The sequence below is a fragment of the Egretta garzetta genome, unplaced genomic scaffold (assembly GCF_000687185.1).
Source record: "Egretta garzetta isolate BGI_Z169 unplaced genomic scaffold, ASM68718v1 scaffold264, whole genome shotgun sequence".
NCBI classification, from domain to species: Eukaryota; Metazoa; Chordata; class Aves; order Pelecaniformes; family Ardeidae; genus Egretta; species Egretta garzetta.
Window position 1 is genome coordinate 5,777,917 of NW_009259685.1, and position 20,520 is coordinate 5,798,436.

Here is a 20,520-nt window from a genome sequence, read left to right on the forward strand (position 1 = left end):
CACCCCCCCCCGGCGGCCCGCCCCGGGTGGCCCGGCTGGAGCCGGGGGGGGGCTGGACCCCATGGCCTCCACAGGCCTTCTGTGACCCCGCGATTCACGGCCTGGTACAGGTCTCATGCTTCTATTTTTTCTCTCTACTTTTTCTTTTCTGATCCGATTTTTGTTCTTTTCTTTGACTGCGTCCCCAACAGCAAGTGTGCGCACACGAGTGTTCATGCCTTCCTCCAGGTTTTTCCGTTCTCTAGCTTATCCCGAAAATCCCCCACTTTTCACCCTCAGCTTCAGTCCCTTGGCTAGAGCCGCATTTTTGAGTTGTTACTGAAAGCGCATGACCAATGTAGTAATTCAGTGCACGCTCTGAAGCCTGTCCCCGATGCAAATTTGCTGCGTTGGAGTAACGAAGGCGCTGTACCCTGTCTGCGTTTCTCCAGAAATGAAGTTCTGAATGTGGGTTGATCCTCAGAGGAGCCTCGAGTCACAGCAGTCCCCTTCCTCCATCACTGACTTTTAATTTTTTTTTTTCAGTACAGGAAAAGTCATGTGATGGGGTAGAGAGCCACCTGCCAGATACTCCTATTTTCATCTTAAAAATTAGAAATGAAAAAACCTAAAGGGACAAAGGATGCTGTTACATTGATTCCTTTCTCGATGCCATTGCTTTCACTGTTTTTCCCTTCTGCAAATAGCTGACACGTTTTCAGCTCTTGTTGCTGAATCAACTCAAGTAGGCTGTAGTTTGCCCTTTAAATGATGAGGAGAGCGCCCAGATTTCCCACCCAAATGCGCTTGGATGCTATAGTGGGATAAGGACCATACAATAACCTGTGCCTGTCCCTTCTTCTAGATCCCGAGGAACAGGATTCCCTGCAGCAGGTGAGTTACATCCCGCATAAGACAAACCAACCCGTAGAGCCATATGAGCAAAGTTGCAATGTGTAGTTGCTGCTTATGTGAATGTTTTGTTCAGCACTCTCATTTTTTGATGTAAAGTCTGCCAGGAGCACAAATTTAGTAACTTTTTGCTACAGTGTTTTTTGACTGCGTAAACACAGTGGAAACTTGGCAATCTGCATACTCTAGCTTCTGTACAAAAATGACAGGGCTCCCCTTGGCTTGCAGTAACGAGTTGTCAACATAGCTAGCTTTCACCTCGGCGTGGGTGGTGTGATTTGTCTGGCCTACCTGTTTTAAAAATTCATATTGTGGTAAGTTTGAGGGGAAAAAAAAGTTTAAAACCGTCTAAAGATACCTGTTTAAGTAGCGCTAGTTCTCCTTACTCTCCTTGAAGTAAAGTAGTTCTCCTTACCTGGAGCTGTGGTTGGCGTGCAAGCTCCAGCCTTTTGCTTGGTGTTGCCATCAAGTTTAAGGTTTTAAGACTCACGGTGCTCAACTGTTTACCCTCCTGAGTTTGTCAGTTCCCTGGTAGCCTCATCAGTTGAGTAGGACAGGAGGGAGTTTGGGTATGAGCACTGTTTCCCCACACACACACACGGACACACAGTTTTTCATTCACATTCTACGCCTGTGAACTGCTGTGTTGTTATAATTTCTTCCAGGTCCTCGTCACTCAACGCGAACAGACCATGCCTCCTCCGGAAACCATGTTTTGTGCTCAGCAGATCAAAATCCCCCCTGAGCTACCTGATATCCTGAAACAATTTACCAAAGCTGCTATCAGAACTCAGCCTCATGATGTTTTGCAGTGGGCAGCTGCGTAAGTAGGATGCTCACATAGTGATGTACCCCTATGTGTGTGGACCCACAAAATCTCGCTGTTCCTCTTTATTGTACAGTGGAGCTGTGTTGAGTATTAAACATGTACTGCATGTGCACTTCTGTGCATTAATGCAGTGTGTGAGTCTTCTAAAAATAGCGTAGTACTTATTTTCTGTTTCATTGAGGTTTAGGACTGGTGTATTTCTGGAATGGTTTTATTTCCTTATAGAAGAGCGCATCTTAATTTTTTTTCTTGTTGTTAATTGCTCTGTCCTTTAAGACCAAAGTGCTCCTTTAAGACCTTAAAAGACCTATTTTCTTTTTTTTCTCTCATGTGAGAATTAATTAAATTCTTGGAATTTAAAGGAAACCTAGAAATAACTTTCTAATCCTTAAACTTGCCCAGGTGTCTTTTTGCTGCTGTGTTGTTATTTCCAGGAACAAAATTAAGGAATCTCCTTACATGTTACTGAAATAGGAAAAGAGCCTGAAAAGTTGTGACTTCTAGGTGATAGTCCACATGATAAATCTCTCATAAAGTTGGATTTTTTTTCTTTTAACCTCAACTGCTCACTATCATTTTTTCCTGTCCTACTGTTTGTATGGACAAGCTCTTGAAAGGTATCTGTGAGACATTCTCACCTGGGGGGATTAAAAAGGTCTGTGCTGCGAACATGAGGGAGGGGAGGCTGTTAACAAAGCCAGGCTGGAGTCTGGCTAGTCCATTAAAAAGAAAAAAAACCCTGGAGCTGAATCGCTACAGCTGCAGCATCGGAGAAAAGCAGCGGGAACACCTTAAAATGGTGGCGTGGCATCTTAGGAGTGCAACGGAGGTGGGGTGCAGGGTACCTCTGGGCAGGCAGCTTGTCCCAGGCAAGGAGTTGGGAGCAGCAGCGGGCAGGTAGCTTGAGCCTGCTGGGACGCGGGGCTGGAGAGAGCAGGGGTATCTGACCAGCCCCCAACCTCTGCTTAAGATTAAAATTAAAGATCGCACCAGCTGGGTTGGAGGAGCCCCTGCAAATGGGTGGGTGGCTGCTGCTGATCGAGCACCTCTTTCTGGAATCTGCTCTGGCGTGAGAGCACCTGGGGCCGGGCACGGTCTGGACCAGGGAGCCACGCGAAGCAGAGCAGGGCTGTGGTTTCACACACGTTGCCGATGCTGCAGTGCTTGTCCCTGTGAATAATCAGATGGGGAAACGGATCAGGCTGAAAAATAGCCACGGCGTTGTATGTACATGCGTACTGTGCGTCTGTTTCTACGCCATCACGCTGCTTCACTTCTGCAGCGCTGCTTGCTGTGCATTTTGCGAAGTATCTGCACAGCATGGGATAGCCTGGGCATGGATGTGGGTGACCAGGGCGGATGAGGGAGGGCGAGTGGAGAAACCCTTAAGTTAGACCCGCTCCTGACTGAATGAAAACTTAAAGGGTTTTTGCACGGTTCAGGTTGCCGGCCAGTTATGGCAGAGGCGGTTGCTTTTAAGGTGGTGGCAGCCTTATAATTAACAGGGTGTAAATCTGATTCCCCTTCTGCCCTAGTCTTAAATTTTATTTTGGAGTGGACAGAAATGCTGATGAGAGAGTTGCAGCGTAAATAGCCACTCATGCTTTTTTGGGTCGCTTGTGAGGGGGAAGGATGTTAAACAAATCAGCCCTAAGGTGCTCATCAATCAAATGGGAAAAGCCTGCGCTTTGGTTTGCAGGCCCACTCTGATGTTCATAAATCACTCTCTGCCTTTGCCAAGCAGGGCTGAGTATATCAATCATGCACGAAATTAGTTAGATGCCTTAAGAATTATTGTGGCGTCATAAAAAGGAGTGTGTAAAGTCTAACGATCTTTAGACTTAGCGGTGCCTGCTAAGAAGAAGGGTGGTATCTGGGCAGGGGGAGGTGGGAGCTGGGTGAGGGAGTGGCTTGCCATGTTCTGCTGCTCCCGCTTGGGAGCGTGCGGATTCATTCACTGAACTGTAACAGCATTTGCTTCCATGCAGCTTGTAATGGCCATTGGCACTGAAGTTTGTTGCTCTTCCTGTTCACTTAGGTATTTTTCAGCGTTGTCAAAAGGCGAGCCCCTTCCTGTGAAGGAGAGGATTGAAATGCCTTTAGCGACAGAGAAAACAGATGCTGCTTTGACCCCAGGACTCCTTAAAATCTTGCACAAACAGGTACAAACCAGCCTTTATCAAATGCACAATGCTGTCGAGGAACGTTGGGGATGGTTGGGGAGACCAACTGCCAAGTATTTGCTGTATTTTGAAGACGAACTGTGTCCTTAGTTTCATTCTGGTTTTCGGAGTTCTTAATTGTGGTACCATGATTTTGTTTAAAGCTTTCTCCCAAAGGCACGGTGAATGTTGCAGAACTAAAGGAAAAATGGAAGCACTTGTGCTTGCCAGAGGAGCAACTGAAAGCTCTCCTGCAGTTGGACGACTTCGGCGAGGAGGTGGAATGGATGAAGGTTCTGGCACTTGGGTGCAGCGTGCTCGGCGGGGTACGTTCATAGCAGGAGCCCTCCTACCCACACGCAAATGGTCGTTTATGAAGTAGACCATAGAACAACTGATGCAAATGGATTTTAGGCAACGGTGATTGCTTTTGCAGCAGCTGGTGAAATGGCTTGCATGTTTACTTCTGTTCCCCATCAGCTTTTGGTCAGGGGGGCTTAACCAGAAGGAGGGCTGAGTCGTCAGTTTACTGGGATGGCAGTAGAAGGGCAAGGATGTCCACAGGGAGCTTGGACCATGAGAGACAGGATGATGGAGAAATGATGCTTATGGCATCCCTGTAAACATCCAGGGAAGAGAACTAGAGGGAGAAATTAAAACATCAATTTCTAATTGATTGTGTAGTCAATTAAATTTTCACAGCAGCAGTTAATGTTACTAAATCTACCTTTAATTCTTTTAATGTCAGTAATTAAATCTCAGCAGAGCATTTCAACAGAATGAGAGATTATAAAATGCACTAAGCTGATGTTCTTATGAAGTATAATATTTGTAATGGCTTCTACAGTAGGGAAGAAGGGGTACTAAAAAGAAAATATGTGTTAAATAATATTTTGAGAATGTTGCAATATATCTGGAAGCCCTGAATGTTAACCTGGCCTGGTGATGCAGTTGTGTATATGTATATATTTATTCATTTCAGCTGTGTATTTCTTGATTCCGATCCACATCCCAACGTGATTTTGTAGTTTGTGTTCTTTTTCATTAAAAAAAAGGAAAAGTAACAGCAACATTACTTGTTAAAAAAAAAAAAAAAAACTAAAACCAAAATCAGAGCCACAGGAACATCATTCTGATGGAGCTAGACAGTCTAAATTTACCTCCATCTATCCATCCTTTCAGATATTCCGTGAGTGATTTGAAGATTAAAATAAAGATCGCACCAGCTGGGTTGGAGGAGCCCCTGCAAATGGGTGGGCGGCTGCTGCTGATCGAGCACCTCTTTCTGGAATCTGCTCTGGCGTGAGAGCACCTGGGGCCGGGCACGGTCTGGACCAGGGAGCCACGCGAAGCAGAGCAGGGCTGTGGTTTCACACACGTTGCCGATGCTGCAGTGCTTGTCCCTGTGAATAATCAGATGGGGAAACGGATCAGGCTGAAAAATAGCCACGGCGTTGTATGTACATGCGTACTGTGCGTCTGTTTCTACGCCATCACGCTGCTTCACTTCTGCAGCGCTGCTTGCTGTGCATTTTGCAAAGTATCTGCACAGCATGGGATAGCCTGGGCATGGATGTGGGTGACCAGGGCGGATGAGGGAGGGCGAGTGGAGAAACCCTTAAGTTAGACCCGCTCCTGACTGAATGAAAACTTAAAGGGTTTTTGCACGGTTCAGGTTGCCGGCCAGTTATGGCAGAGGCGGTTGCTTTTAAGGTGGTGGCAGCCTTATAATTAACAGGGTGTAAATCTGATTCCCCTTCTGCCCTAGTCTTAAATTTTATTTTGGAGTGGACAGAAATGCTGATGAGAGAGTTGCAGCGTAAATAGCCACTCATGCTTTTTTGGGTCGCTTGTGAGGGGGAAGGATGTTAAACAAATCAGCCCTAAGGTGCTCATCAATCAAATGGGAAAAGCCTGCGCTTTGGTTTGCAGGCCCACTCTGATGTTCATAAATCACTCTCTGCCTTTGCCAAGCAGGGCTGAGTATATCAATCATGCACGAAATTAGTTAGATGCCTTAAGAATTATTGTGGCGTCATAAAAAGGAGTGTGTAAAGTCTAACGATCTTTAGACTTAGCGGTGCCTGCTAAGAAGAAGGGTGGTATCTGGGCAGGGGGAGGTGGGAGCTGGGTGAGGGAGTGGCTTGCCATGTTCTGCTGCTCCCGCTTGGGAGCGTGCGGATTCATTCACTGAACTGTAACAGCATTTGCTTCCATGCAGCTTGTAATGGCCATTGGCACTGAAGTTTGTTGCTCTTCCTGTTCACTTAGGTATTTTTCAGCGTTGTCAAAAGGCGAGCCCCTTCCTGTGAAGGAGAGGATTGAAATGCCTTTAGCGACAGAGAAAACAGATGCTGCTTTGACCCCAGGACTCCTTAAAATCTTGCACAAACAGGTACAAACCAGCCTTTATCAAATGCACAATGCTGTCGAGGAACGTTGGGGATGGTTGGGGAGACCAACTGCCAAGTATTTGCTGTATTTTGAAGACGAACTGTGTCCTTAGTTTCATTCTGGTTTTCGGAGTTCTTAATTGTGGTACCATGATTTTGTTTAAAGCTTTCTCCCAAAGGCACGGTGAATGTTGCAGAACTAAAGGAAAAATGGAAGCACTTGTGCTTGCCAGAGGAGCAACTGAAAGCTCTCCTGCAGTTGGACGACTTCGGCGAGGAGGTGGAATGGATGAAGGTTCTGGCACTTGGGTGCAGCATGCTCGGCGGGGTACGTTCATAGCAGGAGCCCTCCTACCCACACGCAAATGGTCGTTTATGAAGTAGACCATAGAACAACTGATGCAAATGGATTTTAGGCAACGGTGATTGCTTTTGCAGCAGCTGGTGAAATGGCTTGCATGTTTACTTCTGTTCCCCATCAGCTTTTGGTCAGGGGGGCTTAACCAGAAGGAGGGCTGAGTCGTCAGTTTACTGGGATGGCAGTAGAAGGGCAAGGATGTCCACAGGGAGCTTGGACCATGAGAGACAGGATGATGGAGAAATGATGCTTATGGCATCCCTGTAAACATCCAGGGAAGAGAACTAGAGGGAGAAATTAAAACATCAATTTCTAATTGATTGTGTAGTCAATTAAATTTTCACAGCAGCAGTTAATGTTACTAAATCTACCTTTAATTCTTTTAATGTCAGTAATTAAATCTCAGCAGAGCATTTCAACAGAATGAGAGATTATAAAATGCACTAAGCTGATGTTCTTATGAAGTATAATATTTGTAATGGCTTCTACAGTAGGGAAGAAGGGGTACTAAAAAGAAAATATGTGTTAAATAATATTTTGAGAATGTTGCAATATATCTGGAAGCCCTGAATGTTAACCTGGCCTGGTGATGCAGTTGTGTATATGTATATATTTATTCATTTCAGCTGTGTATTTCTTGATTCCGATCCACATCCCAACGTGATTTTGTAGTTTGTGTTCTTTTTCATTAAAAAAAAGGAAAAGTAACAGCAACATTACTTGTTAAAAAAAAAAAAAAAACCTAAAACCAAAATCAGAGCCACAGGAACATCATTCTGATGGAGCTAGACAGTCTAAATTTACCTCCATCTATCCATCCTTTCAGATATTCCGTGAGTGATTTGATTTCTGTTCTGCCTATTGAAACCTAAGCTTAAGTTTCCTAAAGCAGAGAGGAAGACGCACACAAGAAATTCATGTTCCTTTTCCTGCAGCTGTAGATTGCGTGCATGGTTGAATAGGGTCACGGGTAAGAACCAGAGTAGACAAGGATGAGCTTCTTAAAAACACCAGTCACCTGAGGTTTCTTTCTGTAAAGCACTGATGTGTACCTACTGCCTTGGAGAAACAACCGCACGAGCAGCCTTGCTAAGCTGGCTTTGGCAGGCGGGGAAATCGATGTGAATAACTTTGCTGCGCTGCGAGGGCGAGCGAGGGGCAGCTTGGAGGGGCAGGAGCAGGAACGGGAGTAGAGGGGTAGGAAACCACGGAGGGTAGAGCCTGCTTCAGGGAGGCGGCTGCCTCTCCTTCCCTGCAGAGGCCTCCCAGGGGAGGACCTATGCTCAGTAGAACAGCGAAGGGATTGTAAAGTGTCACTTCTCTGGCCTGTGTTCTAGGTCTTGAGCAGATACTGTGTTTAAATACTGCTGTTCTACTGTTGGGAAATACTTGTTTTTAACAAAGTTATTGCTTGCTTATTAAGGAAGAGGTAAGGATAATCTGGCTCTGATACCGTTCCTTTCGTTTCTTGGCTGAACCCCCTACAGTCCTTACTGAGTTCAATGAAACATGCCTGTGAAATCTTAACAAGGGACCCAGAGGGCGGAGCAGCTCGCATTCCCTTCGAAACGTTCTCGTTCCTCTACTCCTATTTGGCCAGTATCGATGGAGAGATACCAGAGGAGAAAAGGGAAGCGTTCCTCCACAGAATTAAAGAACAAGCGTGAGTAAAAATCTGTGCATGGAATTTGAATGTATGGGTCACCTCTGGCTTCTCCATAATCCTTTAATTTCAGGTGAATTGTCTGTCTTCACTTTGGGCGTAGCCACAATGACAGGAGTAAAGGTTGACTAAGGTTATGTTGAAAATGCACATAGTTCTTTTTTTGTTAAGTGGTCAACATCGGGGTTTGAACTGTTAAATGGTAAATTATGATTTATCCATCTTCCTTTGAAATACTGAAGTCACGACCTGGTGGTATAGTTTTCCCTGTGGTAAGCAATTATACACAGGTTTGTATCGTCTGCATGTTACTGGTACTGGAACCAGCAGCATCTTACAGGCTGCTCTTTTGATTTAATGTAGACCATAAATCAGAGAGAGAAACTGGGAGGCCCCACCTGAAGTCTGAAGTTTCTGTCATGTCTTTCCTGGATTTCTTCTCCCTGGAAGTTTTGTTGAGGAAATATTTAGTGCACGCTTGGTCTTAAATGGCTTGGCTCTTGAATTTTTGTAGTGATAGCTATGGTAAATTGTCCTTCCTGGAACGGTCTTAGTGTTTGTTGCCTTCAGTGGACATAAAGGACATAGTCCCACCTGAAAAGTTCATCCTGTTTTGCTCTTTGTACCAAGCTGGGGTGGTTCAGTGTATTTCCCATCTGTCCTGTGTCTCTGTCTGCTTGCTCTGGGATTGGCTTTATAGCTTAGTGTCGGTCTCGTCAGTAAGCCATGAACCGACATGGTTCTTCACAGCAGGAAATGTGCAGGTTGAAGGTTAAGCAAAAACTCAGTGTGGCTATCCACGGTGCCATCGCTGACAGCTGTGCTCAGCGCTCTTCTGTGCTGTTGGGTAACCTCTGGCTTGCTTCATAACGAAGAGGCAACCCCATTCTCACCTCTAGACTTCGACTAGTTTGTTAGCAAATGATGGTTTCCCCTAAAATTATTAGGTGACCTTCTTACAGGATTGGGTATAGAATAACCCTGTTGATGAACAGTCCATTCGAAGTGCACTGCCATTTTCTGACCTGCTGTCGTTGGGGCTCACAGCTTCTTTGTTCTGAGTACTTCTGGACACCTGCACATCCTGATGATCAACAGGGTGCCCACAGAGTCTGGCCACCTTTTTTCTTGAGCACACCAACGCTATTCTGTTGCTTTAGACAGATGGTTGATCATATTTTTGTCAACTCCTACAGCAGCAAAAACTTAAAATTCATAGCTTGTGCTAACAGCTCTGCTAACTAGACCTAACTCATGCTGTGACAGGTGAAAAATCTCATCTCTGATAGACTTGGATTGGTTATGTGAAGTCTTGTGCCCACAAACTTCAGTGGCAAAACCTCGTAACATTTTAGCAGATGGAGGAAAGGATCCATCAAGATAATGCATATATTCCTGCTAGAATTAGCATGGAATTAGCATTAGGGATGTATGAACATGACGTGCTCAGGGATAAACGCCCACTCATTTTATCCATAGTTGCACCTGGGTCACATAATATGCACTTTATTTTTAACCGGTTTTAAAAGATCTGTAACAGGCTTGTCTTCCACATGCTGCCCATGTGGCCTGTTTGCAGACAGATACTGACTCTTCCTACCATCTATCTAGAATTGGGTTTTCTGTCTTACATTGCTACCGGCTCCATGTACATGGGAGCTCAAAAATTCACAAGCACACAAGAGAACCGATTTGTTTTGTCATTAGTTACCAGATTGACAAATTCTTAGTGAAACCCACTTTTTAATCACACTGCTCTCACTTGCAATTCATATAACTCTCAATTGTATCTTGTCCAACACACTAGGATTTACCATGTTAAAGTGTTGTTCTAAAACATTTGGTTTATTCCTTTCCAGGGACCAACAAACTGGCATGGTGTTGCTCAGAAACTTTCTGACCCAGCCCTCAACACTCTTTTGATCAAGCCTATTATTTGGCACCAGGTGAGAGGGGAGGAAAAAAAAAAAAAAAGGAATAAATACATGCAAGAAAATAATTTGTGTTCAGAGGACCGTTACTTGCACACTACAAGAAGATCCTCATCCCTGGCACTTCCTTTTCTTTATCCCACTCTTGAAACGGCCCTTCAGTGGATGTTAATTGAATACATGGTTATACTGTTCTCCTGCCTCTCAGATATGGATGCTCACACCTAGGGAGCGATGCCTTTGCTCCTCTGTTTATATGGAGTAAAATGTATTTTGTTACTTCATAAGTGACTGTAAGAAAAGAAGTGATCCACAAAATTCAGTTTAGAGAAGACTGGACAGCTGGGATTGGTGCATTTCTCATTATGCTTCTGGATAGCACTGACTTCTTTTGACTCTTACACAAATACAGCTTCTTTTTTGACTACCTTGTCTGACTGAACAAGCTCTATTAAATGAATAGTTCTACCGAGCCTCACTCAACATGAAGAACCCTGTGGCTGAGCTGCTGGAAGAAACATCAACTTGAGAAAGGACAGCCCTCTAATGTATAATTAGAAAAGTCCATCTAAGGAAGGATCTGTTAAAATACACCTTGTTTTCTGACAGGAAAAGCTACTGCATTTGTCACATTGGTGAGGAAATACCTGACACATAGTTCAGTTTCATTTTCAGTTGTACAGCTGTAGTAGGTACAGAAGTCTAAATCAACCAGAGCTACACTAAGTATTGAGTGACAGATAATCATACTTAATTGCAGAAACAATTGAGGCAAGAGTCAGGATACTAGTGGCTACAGTAAAACTGGAAAAATTCCAGTACTGGAGAAGGCCAAAACCAGGAGCATATGGAGTGCCCTCACCTGGCAACTCCATCAAACAGAAGAAAGTATTGTAGGAAGGATGGATCTGCAACCTTCTTCTTTTACGGTTGCTTACTTTGTTGAAGTAACACACTTAGCTGATGATGACTGACCATGCTGTAGCAGGCTGTGTGAAGAATTAACAGGACTAGAAGTTATTATATTAAAAATATCACTGAAGTGCAGTGGAATCCTCCTGCACACCCTTACTATGTACCTGCACATCTTACCATTTTATCAACCTCTATCACTAATACTTACATGTTAGTCTACAGGCTGGGAACTCCTCCTGGTTATTTCTGGAAGGAAATGGGTATGCACCCAGTGTTTGACAATAGCACTCAGTAATATTACAAGTGTCCTTGGAACCTCCCCGCTGGTTTCTGTGGAGAGCTGTAATTCTCATCATCAATCCTAAATTTCTTTGGGCATGAGCTTGGGAACAACAGCCTTTCCCCGCTATTGCCCTTGTACCACTAGCTGCAGCTAAAGCTATTTTAGCCTCTTGGAGAACTCTGAAATCTGCCCTCTCACCTCTGGCACACGCTGTAATGATGCAGTAAGTGCTGTCTCTCTGGAACACTGCTCCCAGCGGTGACACCGCCAGGTGGGAGGGGAGCTCTCTGTGCCTTTTCACTTGCAATTGATCCTCAACTCCAAGGATTAGCTCTGTCCTATATCCACCAACTATGAGCCAGGAAGTCAAATGAGTACAGTCTCTCACAGATCTCATTCTTCAGCCTTGTCAGACTAAGCTCAAAGAGGTAAGAGAGATCAATATAATTTATTCATAGATGCATTAGTATTACGCATTTTCTGATACATACTGCTTCCATCCTGATGAACCGTAACACTACTGCATTTTTGTCTCCAAGCTCAGCTGTGATGCAAAACCAGTATTAGGCACACAGCATGACTGTCCCCGGCACAACAGCAGTAACAATAGTTCTGGTGCATGTAATTTTTTTGAACAGCTGACAAACAAAATACTCAGGTTTTTGTTTCTACTTTCTTCTTTTATGGCTGTGATATTTGTCTTCATCCCTGAAACAAAAACACAAACATTGTGTGTGCTGTTAGGTTGACTGACAGAATCTGAAGGGAGAAAAAAAAAAAAAAAGACAGAAAAAGACAGACTTGGAAAAAGGAAATGGTGAAACCACAACAGTAACAATAAATGCCATCATGTCCTCTTCTAAGGAAAGAGAGTAAACTACTTTAAGACAGTTTATTTCCCATGAGGTTTTAATCAAAGTTTTGTCATGCGGTGCCATAGTGGCAATTAGTTTAGGATGAATGGCATCACTGTGTAGTGAAGGCAATTTTGAGACAAGCATGCATTCCTCTCCATGCAGTTATCTACAGCATTTCTCCCTTCCACACTAGGGACAGTGCACCATTTCTCCTGCATGACAGCCTCAGTCTTTGCTCAAACACAGGTCCCACACACCTACAGGCTTGCAGATGCAAAGGTGCCCTTGTTGATGGTATTAGAAGGTGTGGCCTAGATTTGTTTTCTTTTGCCTAAAAAGATGTCCAGAACTACTGAAGAGCAACAGCATTGTTTTGAAGCATCTGCCATGGAAAAGCTAGTCAAATGACTGAATGTATATACATATGGCTGAATATGAGCCGGCAGTGTGCCCAGGTGGCCAAGAAGGCCAACAGCATCCTGGCTTGTATCAGGAATAGTGTGGCCAGCAGGAGCAGGGAAGTGATCACGCCCCTGTACTGGGCACTGGTGAGGCCAGACATCAAATACTGTGTTCAGTTTTGGGCCCCTCACTACAAGAAGAACCTTGAGGTGCTGGAGCATGTCCAGAGAAGGGCAACCAAGCTGGTGAGGGGTCTGGAGCACAAGTCCTACGAAGAGCGGCTGAGAGAACTGGGGTTGTTTAGCCTGGAGAAGAGGAGGCTGAGGGGAGACCTTATCGCCCTCTACAACTGCCTGACAGGAGGCTGTAGCGAGGTAGGGGTCAGTTTCTTCTCCCTGGTAACGGGAGACAGGAGAAGAAGAAATTGCCTCAAGTTGTGCCAGGGGAGGTTTAGATTGGATATTAGGAAAAATTTCTTCCCCCCCCGAAGGGTTGTTGAGCACTGGAACAGGCTGCCCAGGGAAGTGCTTAGGGCCATGGTTTAGTGGTGGGCTTGGCAGTGCTAGGTTAACAGTTGGGCTTTATGATGTCAAAGGTCTTTTCCAACCTAAGTGACTCTATGGTTCTGTAATATTGGTGAGACAAAAATCCCATTAAGCAGAAATCAGTATTAGACATGACAAGCACACTTAACTGGTTAAATGGACAATTGTCTCCCTGTGCACATGTTGATCAAGAAGTAAAATACCCTGCAACAGTCCTGTGCTAATCCCGTAGCGTGCTGTGGAAAGTGTCACCTTTCAGATGTGAGAGTAAATTCTGAAGTCTGGATCACAGTTTATGATCTTACAGCAAATTCTGTTTAGTATGAGTAGCCTCATGCCACCAGTTTGTTATACTGTATGAGTTTAGTCTAGCTTTTTAACTCTATACTCTGTTCTCACAGCCAATGGCTACAGCTGCCCGATTCAGAAGCAGGAGTCAGCTGGCACTATTTAGGCTCACCTCTCTCTTTTTCTCCGAGAATCTCTGTCTTTGCCTCTCTCACGACTCCTTTTTCGTTTATTTGGACTCCTGCTGCTCTCTCTTCTATGTCTGGCGCGTTCAGTATCCTTATAGCTTCCTCCAGACTGTCGTGACTCCACTGAAACTGACCGCCTGTCTTCCTTTCTGAAAATAAAAGGTTATTGATTTTATTCAATAGTTTCACAGTCACTATGGTTTTCAGTACCAGTTTTGTACTATAATGACCAACTAAGGGTGTAAGACAGAGGATGTATCTTTTGTTAAGCCTCTCTATCTCCCTAGGGAAAATAATACCTCCCAAAGGAGGCCCAAAGTCCGTGCTCTTATATGTGCACATCTCGGCACACTATTTAATCGAGTTTTCTTAGAAACACTGCCCTTTGGTTTTATCAGCTCTGCTCATGGAACAGGAGACAGTAGAAGGAGTTTGCTCTGTTTTCCTTCAGATCCCTACCTCTTCAACCACCTGCCCTAAGCTGCTACCTACAGCTGGAGAGCCCAGCAAGCCTGATCTCCTGTATGGCCTTTTCATTCACCTTCATTGTAATGCTAAAAACAAACACCTTGAAAATGTTGAAACAAATGAAAAGGTGACACTCATCTCAAAGGTCTCCTGAAGCAGCACAGGACTAGGTTGTCACTATGTCACTATCACTAGGTCACGATTCCGTTTTTATTTCGGCAACAGATGTTTGGAAGACTGTGCAGTGTTGCTTGACACAGGACGAAGTATGTATACATACACCACACTCCCAGTTAGCACAGCAGCATTCACAGTGGTAAGAACTGCAAAGGGTCCCCATATTTAGTAAGTTATGAAAACCTTTTCTCCAAGTTATTTTATATTATAATACACTTACCATAGCATTTCCTGTCATGTGGTAGGGAAGGGGAAAAAATTGCGTACTTGTATTTTCAAGCATTGTTCTGTCCCCAGCCACCACATATATATGCAGCTGGACACAGAGGGACTCATATTCATTCCCCAGCTTCAGCAGAAACTACCTGTTCACTTGCAGCTTACCTCCTTACCCCCGGAACAAAGTTAATCATTCACTTTTCCCCATCCTTCATGCAGACAGAGCTTCTCAAACAAGAGCTTACCAGAATTAGTAGAAAATAAACTGTGTATATGTCTCAGCCAAGGCTGATGTCAAGTTGATGCCAAGTTCAATGTGCTAGAAAGACGTAATAGGATAACATGACAGGCTATCAGGCTGCTGACATCCCCGAGGGATTTGCCAACTGTGACATACCTCCCTGAAGATTTTGACTTCCCTCCTTCACATATCTCTGCATCATCCAACCTACTCTCCTCCTGCCAGTGATTGCTGAGTTCTTCCATATGCACACCAATCACATCCCGAATCACCTGGAGATTAAGACATATTAAAAACAAACAACAAAAAAAGCAGTGTGTTATGGCAGTGGCCTGAACTAGCAACTAGACAGCAGAAGGTATACATCTCAGCAAAAAATTCCCCCAAAAACCTACACGTCACATGTTTCAGTGGAAAGACTTATTTGCAGAAACAGGCATCTCAGCGTAAGTTTAAAAGCATCATTTTACAACAGACAGTAAACTATATCTTCTTGGTATTTTCACATTCAAAATTTAATAGTCAGAAATTCTGCTGTTGTTTGTAGCTTGCTGCAAAAGCAAACCCCAAAAGATTCCTCTACAGTTTGCAACTCATTATAATAAGGCAGCAGAAAGACAGACATTTTTCCTTGTCTAAAAGGGTATTACCATTGCTAATGCTGATATAAAATACGCACTTTTGTGCAAAAAAATCATAGCTCTCTCTTCAGATACTCACCTCAGTGTAAGACTTCTTTGTTATATGAACATTCTTAGCCCTGTATGACTGCCGCCGCCTTTTGTAGTCTCGCATTTCAGCCAGAATTTCAAGATGGGACTTTGGACCCTTCTGACTGTCATCTAGGAAAAAATTGGAAGTAAAACAAACTGTTGTGAGCAGGACATTGGCACCTGCAGGTATGCAAGTCTAATGCTTATTACTGATAAAAGTCTGAAACATAAAACGTAATGTGTTCTTTCTGAAGTTTCTCCAGTATTTAGTAACTGCTATGAATTTAGCATAAGCTTCCTCTCCAACCTTCTTGCTAGCTGTTTACACAAGACTAAAAAGTGACCAAGCAAACATCATTAAATGATCTCAGTCTCCTGACAGCGATCCAAATCAATATACGGACTTGTGATTTGGTCAAACGCCTACAAAATACAGGCCTCTGTTTTCAAAGCCAGTATTACAGTAAGACACAAAGATTGAGAAAGTCAGATTATGTAAAACATTAGTGTTTGTCATCTACTCAGGCAATCTCCTACTTCCTAGGCATGGCAAGGCCCACAGGATAACACAGATGCTTACGTTGCATTTGGTATGGTTACAAACTGGCATGACTCAAGAGGGATGAGAGGCCTCAGTCCAATACACCCATCTGTATATTGCTCAAGAGCTCCATCAGATGACTGCCAACCTCTCTTGTTCGGCTTTTACTCTTAAGTGATCTTCAATCTCATCATCTCTTATACAGAATACTGTTCCAAGGTGTGCAGGAACTTGCCAACATTAAGCAACCTGAAGTCAGTTGCAGCAAAAACAAAAGATCCATCCACTAAGATACACACAACACGTGGGCCAAGAGCAGAGCACCAAGGCTTTCACAGAAGGAAAACAATGTAAAGGATACCAAACTAGTGTTTTCTGATGCCAGGGCTTTGTTGTGGCTTTTAAGAACAGTATGCTTTTCACAACAAAAATAGCACAAGCGATTATCTTTGGCTTTCAACAAAACACATCTAACTACACAAAATGAAAGTTCTGAGCTATGAATTGAACAAGAGACCGTTCTTCAAACCTTGGGTGATTTTTGCTGCTAAATCCACAAAGAGGTCACTGTCATTTTCCGTGATTTGGGATCTAGACCTCTGTTTCTTTGTTTCCTCAACAACATAATCATAAAGAGCAAGGCGATCAGCTTGAGTCAGGTCACAGGTGAAACGCTTGTGATTTTGCGGAACTTCTACAGGCAGTAACGAGTAAGATCCTGGAGGTTGAACAGACAGCCGTTACTAGTAAAATAGCATAATAATAATGGAAAACACTGAGAAGCCCAATGAACAATGCAGTAAACACCCATGCTGTTTTCATCCTTCCTCTACATATCTGTAAGAAGTTTCAGACTTCTTAATTTGAAAGGATACAACTGCTCAAAGAAAGAAAAAAGAAAAAAAAAAAAAAAAAAAGGCCCAAATCCCTCCCCAGCCCCACACAGGGTGTACAACCTCTCTTGACTGCTTAGGCTGTTAGTTACAGGCTTTCATATGCTTCGAAGGGAGTGTACTAGATTAGATCACAAGGACACTCTGTACTGTCCCATCAGTTTCAGCTCCTGGCTTACAAGCTAAAGCAAGAGAGAGGAGGCTGCAGCTCTTAACTTGTGGGTTCATCTTACTCCTAAAGTTTTCTCTGAAGTACTCACTGCAAAATACCTGTTGTTCTGCCAACGAGAATGGAAGCTTCTAGGAGACCATCAACTGGGCACTGTGCTAATCAGTTTCAATCACACTGTCACTTCCTCTACAGAGCTTTTCTAACAGACTGCCACAGGCATTTATAGCTAAAAGGGCAACCAAGGCACTTTCAATATGCTCCAGATTAGTTCAGACAACTGACTTCAAAGTTACAAAACCAAACACACTGCCTGCACACTCTTCTTTCCCCAATGGTCAGCCCAGAACTCACTCCTCCCATTCCTCGGTTAAAACACACATCCTCCAAACAAACAATAAATTCATTCTCAATCCGCTGCAACAGCAGCACAGCGACTTCCCTAAAGATACAGGATGCAGTATTCTAGGGTACTGCCTGCAGGAAAGCTTTTTGCTCCAGAACATTCAGATTGCCTGCGACGACTGACCTGACCTCCATAGTCCTGCTCCCCAAATGCAACCTTCGCCCTGCAAGGCACAATCCCACACAGGCACACGCCTCCCAGCAGACAGAAGAGCCAACACATAAAACAGGGCATACGCAGGAGCCTTCACAACAGCAAAGCTACGGCTTCTCTAGGTGATTCAGCACTTAACAGAAGCTGGGCAATCTTTCACATCCTGCTTTCACTAAAGACACAGAAGAAGAGGAGGAGCCACAATAACCCTACAACAACAAACCTAAAATACAGGATTCCCTCATTGCTGTACCTGGAGCCTAAACCAGAACAGATTAGAATGAGCCGAACTAACAGATTGAAACATGAACACTAGAATTTTACCTTTAGAATGCACTGTTCTTACAGGGTCACGGAAGCCCATAAAAGTGCCCTAATAGTTACGTGCTTGTGATTTTACAAGAATTTCACAGCTTGGGATTAAGACCCTATTACCTAGGTATTCTAATATTCTAAATATGGTTAGAATTTTTTTAACAACAAAGAAAGAAAATTACTTCCTTTGATACAGTTGAAAGGAAATTTACAATGAAAAATGCTTTCCATTTTTTTTCTGTTGCCAAAGACTTTAAATTAAACAAACAATTCCAAGTCAGTAAATCTTACAATGGGCCAAGGAAAGGTCAAAAGGAAATTTACAACGAAAAATGCTTTCCATTTGTTTCTGTTGCCAAAGACTTTAAATTAAACAAACAGTTCCAAGTCAGTAGATCTTACAATGGGCCAAAACACCACAAGGAAAACCACCCCAATATAGTTTTACTGTTGCCTTCAGAGAAATGCAAGCTTGCAGAGAAAACTGGACAGCAAACACTGGCATCTAGTGGCTCACGGAGGTACCTTTGCGATTCACCACTTGATAAAGGGTTTGTTTATCTGTCTCTTCTCTACTTGGATGTGCTGGTGTCAAATGAACGCCTTACCACTTCCCTCCAGAGAAAGTGCACCCGACGTGCTCCAAACACAGTGCCCATCACATGGAAGCTCCTTCCCAAGTAACTGTCTGTTAAGGCTCTATTCAATATGCCAGAGAAGCAAAGACAACATTAAAAACTATGCCTGAGCAAGCACTGCTGTATATGACTGTCAGGAAAGTAGAACAAATGCACTTTTCCTTCTGCATATATATGTTTACCAAACTAAAAGAGTACAGACAGTAAATGCTGTGCCTTTCAGGTGCTGCAGTAATTTCCAAACCATACACTGCAGCTCTACAGTGGTTTCTGTAGGTAGCCCTACTTTTCTGTTCTGTCTGGGTCTGAACTCTCAAAGAAAAGCATAGCTCAGTCTTAACCTGGTCCCCAGATTGCTCACAAAACTCACTGAAAAATGAAACACAAAGGAACTAATGAGCTGAGAGCAGTGGCAAAGGACATCATCGTATTTCCGGATGTGTCAGCATGTTTCTTATACAACTTCTTAGGACAGTCTTGAAACAATCCAACATAATAACATGCATATTGTTTGGGTTTTCATCTGAGGAGCAGTGAGCAAGTACATACAGCTCACGTCTAGCAATTAATCCTTAATCAAAACATTACATGAAGAACAAGGCTGGAGGCAGCATCAGAAGACTTTGGGCTATAAAGAGCAGAAGGATAACATCAGAAAAACACAGGCAGAAAGCAAAGTGTAGGTAGTGGGATGGGAAGTGAAGGACTGGTGCTTTAAGAAGCTCCTGAATTTTGCAGTGTTGATTTTCCAGTCCTGAAGAGAACTAGAGGTGTGAGTACAACAGATTCAAATTCTCTTATCTAGTTGCCCCGAGTAGAGAAAGTAGTTATGCTCCAAAATATACAAGGGAAGGAATATTAAAAATAAATAAAAAATTGGTCACAGCAGTTCACAAGTAGCATGAAGGAAGCTGCAAGGGGGGAGAGAAGAGCAGCTCTCACAGAACAGCTGATGAAGTTGTCTCAGTATCTGCTTGCTACCTACCTTCACTGTAGCCTGTACCTTCTTTCGCACTTTGAGCTCTAGCTTGCTTAACAATGTGAAACTGTAGATCTTTATCTGCAGAGAGAAAAGACAAAAATATCACAGAACTTTTACATCAAGTAGTTGGTAGAGTTAGTCTTTAATCCCCAACCTCTATTAGGAGACTTATGGTATATTACAGAACATCGTAGTTTTATTTATGCATAAGGGAGAGTCCGATCTAAAAAGATAATTTTAATCTATTCCGTATTTGGGGGGGGGGGGGGGCAAAAAGAAGGATTTCCAGGTTACAGGGATATGGAAAATGAAATGTATGTATATTGCAATTCTCTTCTATCCCCAAACTCTAGGGACAGTTTTTCCACCGCCTAGGCATATATACTTTCAGCACTTGATGCAAGGTGAACATTGGAAGAACCTGGAAAATAACCTAAGAGGGAAAAAAAATGTCCCTCCTTGGATTTTAAGATGGAAATAGCCAAGTAACCTACAGAACAGAACTACACAGTGCCAGATGCGTAATGACGGTAAATTAAAGCAAAGCACAACAGTGAGAAAATAAACCTACTGACAGAAACATTCAGTTTTTTCTAAGAAGCCTTGAACAGTTTATGGCCGGAAAGGCTGCAGGGTGTGCTACTGCGAGGACCCAGACGCCCCCCAGGGTCTCCCCTCAGCCCCAGCTGTCCCCCCACGGGATGTCCCCTCAGCCTCATCCTCTGCCCCCCCCCAGGGGTCTCCCCTCAGCTCCAGCTGTGTCTGTCCCTCCCGGGTCTCCCCTCAGCCCTGTCCTCTCTGCCCCCCAGGGTCTCCCCTCAGCCCCAGCTGCCCCCCCACGGGATGTCCCCTCAGCCTCATCCTCTGCCCCCCCCCCGGGGGCCCCCCCCAGCTCCCGCC

General features: G+C 43.9%; 2 protein-coding genes across 4 annotated transcripts in view; one reads left to right on the forward strand and one right to left on the reverse strand.

Annotated features, from left to right (window-relative positions):
- Nucleotides 1-664: 664 nt before the first annotated feature.
- On the forward strand, nucleotides 665-11,879 carry ROPN1L (rhophilin associated tail protein 1 like). Of its 3 annotated transcripts, XM_035894130.1 has the most exons (6): nucleotides 665-873; nucleotides 1,557-1,714; nucleotides 3,759-3,882; nucleotides 4,047-4,208; nucleotides 8,121-8,296; nucleotides 10,156-11,879. In XM_035894130.1, the coding sequence occupies exons 2-6, from the start codon at nucleotides 1,584-1,586 to the stop codon at nucleotides 10,217-10,219; spliced, it is 657 nt and encodes a 218-aa protein (XP_035750023.1). In that variant the 5' UTR covers nucleotides 665-873; nucleotides 1,557-1,583; the 3' UTR covers nucleotides 10,220-11,879. The 3 variants fall into 3 exon arrangements, with proteins under 3 accessions (XP_035750023.1, XP_035750024.1, XP_035750025.1); XM_035894131.1 differs by lacking the exon at nucleotides 665-873 and having other exon boundaries at nucleotides 1,515-1,714; XM_035894132.1 differs by lacking the exons at nucleotides 665-873; nucleotides 1,557-1,714; nucleotides 3,759-3,882; nucleotides 4,047-4,208 and adding exons at nucleotides 5,835-6,277; nucleotides 6,442-6,603.
- Nucleotides 11,877-20,520, reverse strand: part of SNRNP48 (small nuclear ribonucleoprotein U11/U12 subunit 48) — a 20,082-nt gene continuing 11,438 nt past the window's right edge. Inside the window, exons 2-7 of the mRNA XM_035894142.1 lie at nucleotides 19,624-19,730; nucleotides 16,594-16,782; nucleotides 15,531-15,652; nucleotides 14,967-15,082; nucleotides 13,690-13,854; nucleotides 11,877-12,133 (exon numbers count right to left, since the gene is read on the reverse strand). Coding sequence (XP_035750035.1) covers nucleotides 12,094-12,133; nucleotides 13,690-13,854; nucleotides 14,967-15,082; nucleotides 15,531-15,652; nucleotides 16,594-16,782; nucleotides 19,624-19,730 — 739 coding nt within the window. The 3' untranslated portion in view covers nucleotides 11,877-12,093. The remainder of the gene's footprint in view (nucleotides 12,134-13,689; nucleotides 13,855-14,966; nucleotides 15,083-15,530; nucleotides 15,653-16,593; nucleotides 16,783-19,623; nucleotides 19,731-20,520) is intronic.

Excerpts from the sequence above, each read along its gene's own strand:
- ROPN1L (XM_035894130.1), top strand. The coding sequence starts at position 1,584 with ATGCCTCCTCCGGAAACCATGTTTTGTGCTCAGCAGATCAAAATCCCC. Across the intron at positions 1,715-3,758 it reads GTTTTGCAGTGGGCAGCTGC|GTATTTTTCAGCGTTGTCAA; the intron begins GTAAGTAGGATG and ends CTGTTCACTTAG. Across the intron at positions 3,883-4,046 it reads TTAAAATCTTGCACAAACAG|CTTTCTCCCAAAGGCACGGT; the intron begins GTACAAACCAGC and ends TTTTGTTTAAAG.